The 7,435-nt window shown below is 38.2% G+C and overlaps 1 protein-coding gene across 1 annotated transcript in view; it reads right to left on the bottom strand.

The window, feature by feature from the left end:
- The window catches only part of dmxl2 (Dmx-like 2), a gene marked incomplete at its 5' end in the record, with an annotated part of 38,553 nt that extends 37,076 nt beyond the window's left edge, over window positions 1-1,477 (bottom strand). Inside the window, 4 exon segments of the mRNA XM_042227458.1 lie at window positions 495-639; window positions 816-894; window positions 1,016-1,087; window positions 1,352-1,477. Coding sequence (XP_042083392.1) covers window positions 495-639; window positions 816-894; window positions 1,016-1,087; window positions 1,352-1,477 — 422 coding nt within the window.
- Window positions 1,478-7,435: the final 5,958 nt, after the last annotated feature.

Genomic DNA, 7,435 nt, shown 5'->3' with positions numbered 1-7,435 from the left:
TTTAATGTTATCATCGATGACGATTTAATTCAGTTACGACCAGAAAGGGTTTTTTTTTGTGACCTTTGACAAACAAAATCTAATCAGTTCCTTCCTGTTTAGATTGGTGCCAAATTTGAAGAAAATCCCTTTCTGCATTTGAGTGTTATCATGTTTAAAAGGATGGGGCAGGTAGACAGACACAGAACCCAAAAATATAATACCTTTTCAGAGCAGAGGTCTAAAAATCCACCTCAACTTTCTCAAAACGGATTTTAAATAATTTCTTTCCACTTAAAATTAGACAAACTTGGCTGAAGAAAACATCTTCAATTCCACAAAAAGAGACAAGAGGAGGTGGGGAAAAAGTATCTGGTCTGTTCAACACTTAATTTACTGGTTAGTTAAATATCAAGGTATTTATCCTAAAACGGTAGCTTTGTAAGGCGCATCACCCTGACGCAGCGAGTTTGTTTTTTAATAAAACAGTATATAGAATGTAAGCCAAAACGCACTTGCACTGCCAGACACAGTTCCAGTCACTGAGGACAGGGTGGGGCTTGTCGTCAATCATCTGCCCATCCTCCTCCTCAATCAGGGCATCCGTCAGTGGAGGTGCCCACAGCTGGAGTCGCTCGGTTGCTGCTAGGATACGGTTCCCTGAGGACACAAAAGCACTGTGTTACACACCTCATGTCCCACGTTGACTACTACACTACGCAGAGCCACATACAAACTGTGACTCTTACATAATGCACATGCTGTTTCAGCCAAATTAAAGGGTGGTAGGAGAAGGAGCTGCCTTTATCTGGTAATCATAGAAAGCATTTGTGTACCTTGTGGGTCCCAGGCCAGGTTGTAGGTGATGGCATCAAGGAAGAACTGTCCTGTCTTTTGCCACTGATAGTTAAGCTGCTGTTAGTGGTGGGAGAGCGACACACACCATGCAGTGTTAGTGGAACAAAGGTGTAATTAAATCTGCTACAAACTGATTTAAATCCTTAAATCTGCCTAAAAAGCTGGCGCTGGTACTCACCTTGTGGCGTTTATTTGGGTTGATAGAAAGAGGTTCAAAGATGCAGACTGTGTTTCCGTAGGACGCAGCAATCTAAAAATAAAGAGCTGTGTTCATCATCACAACATTACTCACCCCATCAGTGCTTTTGCACAGTCACTCCCACAGGAAAAAGGAAGGTGTGGTGTGGTGCAGGAGAGCGAAATGGCAAAGGAAGACGAGAAGTTGAAGACAAATGCAAACGAGGAAAAATGTACCTCTTTCCGCTCAGCATAATTGATAAAATCTTTTAGCCACAGGACAAAAAAAACTAAAGCTGTGTGTGGGAGTGTGTCTCTGTGAGCATTTAACACTTACCCTGCCAAGCTGGTGGGAGCACTCCACACAGCCCACCTGTATGTTTCCATTTTGAGCTCCCGGGATAATCTGAACACACTCAAAGTCACTAGCCAAGATCACTACGTCGCATCCTGAGCCATAGGCCTGAAAATACCAGAGTATAGGAAAAACAAAATCACATTTTAAGTCATTCAACAAATGTAATCAAGACACTGAGATTTAAAATTACAATAATTGCAAAATGTGTCTGGAAGCTGGAGATCATTCTATATGCAAATCTTTTCACTATGCTATTTTTACTACTTCAAATATTTATATGACTTGATTTTAACTACATGGACAATATATAGCCAAGCATATCACAATATCTGCAAAAGCTGTGTCAATCACATGAGGCATGAAAGAACAGCTCAACAATTGGAAAGAGGCGTCTACAGGAAATTACATTCGTAGCTGAATGGTGGGGAGAAAGAATAACAACAGCGTGACTCTGCAGTCGCTGAAACAACCTCCTGATCTGTTTCTATTACACGCCGATATTGGTCATTTTTGGTTTTACCATTTATCACACTGAAAAAAAATTATTTTCCTGAAAATAAAGTGCATACACAGGACTGATCAGCCACTGCAATCATAATATCATTTAATGCACATATGTGGTGATTTTATAGCACTATAGCATGATTTCACATGATTTATTGAAAACAGCATTTGTGAACATCATTCTCATGTGGCACTGAATGAAAAACTGAGCCTTTAACAGCACATGTGACACTGCATCTGAACGACCTGAGCCTTGCCAATGCAGGATTTTTAAGACCAATGTTTGGGGATTTAAAAAGCCAATATTTTGGTACTGGTCAACATTTTGTTTTCCTTTTTAGATACATGAAACATATTCCCGACATTTGTTGGCTAGTTATTTACTAGTTTATGCTCTGCCTGACTGCGCTTAGAACAGCTGTATGGGCAGAAATCTGTGCCATCAGAAACTGAATTTGAATAAGTTAAATTTGAATTTGAATTGCTCAGATTGAATCTGAATTGTAACTTGAATAAATGCTTTTGAAAACTGAATTTGAATTAGTCTAATTTGAAATTGAATTTATGGTTTGAAAATGATCATCACTAAATTGAAATTGAATTTTATATTTTGAAAATGAATTGATTTGCTTTGAAACTGCATTTTATCCTTTAAAAATTCAGCTCTCGAATAATTTCAGTTTCACTTCTCACCATTCAGTTTCAGTTCTACAATTCAATTTCAGTTCCAAAATTCAGTTTTTTGGAACTTACATCCGGTTCCGGTTCAAGCGCAGATTAATAGAACTACGTTTTACTAGCGGACCGAAAGTGTTACTGACGGGAATCTACAGCGTCTTGAGCTGAATTAAGACTTCAGAAGTCATTCGTCATGTCGAATGACCAGCGGATAAACTCTCAGGTTGGTAATAAATGTATACATGTATAAGAACAAGCGTCATGTTAACAAATGATAGCCGTACGGTAACTTTTATGCTTATTGTAGCTGCTAGCTAAAAACGCTAATTTAGCGTAGTTTGCCCTGAATTCAGCTTTGACAAAATATGATCGACTGTTTCTAGTAGAATTCCAAAGTTGTCATCTTGGACCCTCTCAGAGTACCCCCTCTGTATGCTTGCAGAGACCCCTACAGTAGGGAAACATGCAAAACGGTGTCCAAACCTTTGTATTTTAGCTTTATTTATGTCTTACACAGCATCCCAACTCTTTAGCTAACTTAATAACTTTAGCTAAAGTGAATAGTTAGTCTAATTCATTAGTGCAGCATTACTGGATCACCTCTGTTTGAAGTGATATAATATGATATACAACTATCACTGTGTTTAACTACCATAATAATTCTACTTAATTAGATTTTTTTTTTTTTTAAACATACTGCTCCATTAATATGTTTGACAGGCTGAAGTTGTCGGGTCACCTCCTAAATCGACCATCTTTTACAGGTGTTTTGTGCCAGAAATGGAGTGTCCACTGAAGACTGAAGATACTGAATCTCTACGCCTTGCCATCCATCCCTCTTGTGCCTTCATCTAGACAAGAGACAAACTTAACCACTCTCATATGCTCTGTACCTACATCACCTTCCCTGACAGTCGTAGCTTGGCTCATCTGAGGGTGAAATTATAAGAATGTGTTATTTTGCAAAGTGCTCTCTAGGGTTCCTAAATAAAATATGGCATTGAGGTCTTTTGAATTAATCCCTTCTTCTGAAATATAAGAACCTCTCCTGGTTTTAATGGCACTTTGGATTTCCTTACTTTCTGTTCCACTCCCAACCCCAAATAGATGCTGACAAGCTGCCACAGTAACATGGAAGAGGGAAAGAAGTTGGAAAGGACTACTACAAATAAACCTAATGCCTAACAATGTAAAATAAGAACAATAATAAAGATAAGATGAAGTAACAAGTTTTTAGTTTTTTGTTTATTCCAAATGATCATCCAGATGTCTGTGACATGTGATGACAAACACCATAATGGAAGGCCTTAGTCATCACATGCTTAAACTCATATATTTTTGCATATGCTGAACAGGCAGTCAGACATGCTGTAACTGTGGGGTAGAAAACAGCATAAACACCATACGGCAGGGGTCTCAAACTCCAGTCCTCGAGGGCATGGAAAAGTTGCATGACACTGGCCCTTGAGGACTGGAGTTTGAGACCCCTGTCATATGGAATATGACAGGTGTGGTTGAACTGCATGAAGACTCTGAAGCTTCTCTTCTCTTCTGGCAGGACAGGAATGTGGCCTTGTCCTGTGAGCCACTGTAAGGATGTACTTAGAGTAGAACTGGACTGTCACCGGCCTCAGGCTCTTCACCCTTTTCAAAGACAAAGCAGTCATTTAGATAAAATATTAGATATTGTTTACCTGTAAATGCACAAAGTAAATTTAGAAATGTAATTATTGTCAAGAGTGAACAAGCACTGATAGTGTAATCTACAGCTGTGGCCAAACGTTTAGAGAATGAGAAGTGTTGTTTGCTTATTTACAAAGTTTGCTGTTTCAGTGATAGTTGTATATCATATTATATCACTTCAAACAGAGGTGATCCAGTAATGCTGCACTAATGAATTAGACTAACTATTCACTTTAGCTAAAGTTATTAAGTTAGCTAAAGAGTTGGGATGCTGTGTAAGACATAAATAAAGCTAAAATACAAAGGTTTGGACACCGTTTTGCATGTTTCCCTACTGTAGGGGTCTCTGCAAGCATACAGAGGGGGTACTCTGAGAGGGTCCAAGATGACAACTTTGGAATTCTACTAGAAACAGTCGATCATATTTGTTGTCAAAGCTGAATTCAGGGCAAACTACGCTAAATTAGCGTTTTTAGCTAGCAGCTACAATAAGCATAAAAGTTACTGTACGGCTATCATTTGTTAACATGACGCTTGTTCTTATACATGTAATACATTTATTACCAACCTGAGAGTTTATCCGCTGGTCATTCGACATGACGAATGACTTCTGAAGTCTTAATTCAGCTCAAGACGCTGTAGATTCCCGTCAGTAACACTTTCGGTCCGCTAGTAAAACGTAGTTCTATTAATCTGCGCTTGAACCGGAACCGGATGTAAGTTCCAAAAAACTGAATTTTGGAACTGAAATTGAATTGTAGAACTGAAACTGAATGGTGAGAAGTGAAACTGAAATTATTCGAGAGCTGAATTTTTAAAGGATAAAATGCAGTTTCAAAGCAAATCAATTCATTTTCAAAATATAAAATTCAATTTCAATTTAGTGATGATCATTTTCAAACCATAAATTCAATTTCAAATTAGACTAATTCAAATTCAGTTTTCAAAAGCATTTATTCAAGTTACAATTCAGATTCAATCTGAGCAATTCAAATTCAAATTGAACTTATTCAAATTCAGTTTCTGATGGCACAGATTTCTGCCCATACAGCTGCTTGTTGTTTTTGTTGCATTCAGCGCTGTTGCAAACAGGAAGGTTGCAGAGTGCCCTCTGGTGGATAAATCTCCACATATTCGAAGGGTGTTTCTCCCATCTCTCATTTAATTTTCATTTGTCAGCAGCTATAAATGCCAATACTGATTGAACTGAAAGTAGCTAATATAATCCCGCCAATAAATCAATCAGGCTCTAAAACAGAAAAGCATATGAGGCACATATCTCCAGCATCTAAGATAGTCTAAGACACATTTTGTGGATCATATTTCACACAATATTTAAAGAAAACTGATAAACATTGATGAGACAAAAATTTCACTGATCACATTCACCATTATATGCATGCTATCGCACTGCCGAATAACTGCTGTAAGACTAGTTTTAGTTACTTCTCATACAAATCAAATAAAACCAATTCCAGACAAGTTCCTTTCCACCTGCAATACTTAACCATGGGAGGATATCCATGGTGTAAAGTCCATACAGTGTGCATTTTTTGTTTCCTTTTCAGTTTTGCTGAACAGACAAACGTTCATAAACACAAAACTTCTGCTTTCGCTCTCATCTTGGCAGATGAACAAGGGCGAGCCACAAAACTAAGTAATATTACATTGTAACTGTCACACTTTCAGTCTCATTCATAAATAAAACCAAAGAGGAGCTTAAAAAGTTAAATTAAATGTTCAAAATATTTACATTTTGTGTTTTAGACAGTGCATGAGCAACAGTCTAGCAGCAAGGATTTTTATACACTTGTGCAGACCCGGTGTAATACCTACAACATAAAGATTTGGAACATCGACTGGAAGGTAAATTGATACGATGCTGATTGCCAGCAGCTGGCATACATGAGCAGAATGACAGCGGCACCTAGGACACCAGCAAACTGGTCTCACAGCAGCAGTACAGTCAGGATGACGGCTTGTGTCTTTCATTATTCAGGAGAACAGGAGGAGACGCTGAGAACCACTAGGTCACACAAAACACGCTATAGCCAGTTATATAACACTGAGTGACGATCAGGGGATGAAGTTATAGTGAAAACTGTCATAGGACCATACTTGAAATACTATAATTTAAAATGTGAGTGACACGTAGAAAGGAATAAGGGAGGTGCAGTGTGTACTTCATTCTTACTGCGACACTTCCCTCTGAACATTACAGCTGGAATTAAAAGCGGTCACCGTCACGCGCTGTCTAGGACTGCTTTGCACCCTCACATTCACATTTAGACACAACAGGACCTGGAGCTAGTGAGCTTAAATATACCCAAGTTAAAGAGGGTGACCCATCGTTGTTGTTTTTTTAAATCATCCTCAAATCCACATAGAGGGTTGGCATACAAAGGACTGCATTTTTTAGTAATAGAAATTTAATTCTGATATTCATGGTAAAAAAGCCAACACTTGATGCATTTTAATATAGAGTACTAAGCAAATAATATTTTTGTTATATATGGTGCTTTGTACTGCTTTGTGATTGCGTAGTGTGATAGTCTGTGTGGAAAGACACTATTAAAACATGGCGTTAGCACATCATACAAGATTAATAATCATCGCAGTGTGTGCTCAGCTTTCAAAGCTTATCCACATGCTATTGCTAACTGACAACTGATGCACTGCCAAATATGATCCAGGTGGAACTTGGCTCTAGAGTATATAGAGCCAAATAGATGGTGTACCAAACAAAGGAATCATTCTGAATTGAATGTCCCACACTGGTTTGGGACAAATACATGTATCATTACCCTATGACAAAGACTGGCACCGTGTAACAAACCGAGAGAAGATTTAAATGGATAAAAAACATAAAAATACAACAGTGTCACCATCATCAGGTAAGAGATTCTCGGTCAAATTATACCTCAGGTTTGTCTTTTATTTAGGTGTTTTTAAAGACTGAGATATTCCACGGTCACATCTAGACAATCACGTCTCCTGTCTATAGCATCTTTGGCCTCTGACAAGCATTACCTCTGATCTGTCTGCACGGCATTATTCGTGTGCAGAAGGGAAAGGATATTAGAGAGGCAGGGAGACAGATTCTAAGATTAAAGTAGATCAACTAAGAGATGTGAAACACTATGACTTAGTCAACAGTACATTTATTTAAATGGCAGTCTATTGCAAACACCACCGTTT

Source organism: Haplochromis burtoni, unplaced genomic scaffold, assembly GCF_018398535.1.
Source record: "Haplochromis burtoni strain Fernald_Lab_line unplaced genomic scaffold, NCSU_Asbu1 Contig_262, whole genome shotgun sequence".
NCBI classification, from domain to species: domain Eukaryota; kingdom Metazoa; phylum Chordata; class Actinopteri; order Cichliformes; family Cichlidae; genus Haplochromis; species Haplochromis burtoni.
Note: the sequence above shows the minus strand (reverse complement) of the source record. Positions and strands in the feature narration are given on the sequence as shown.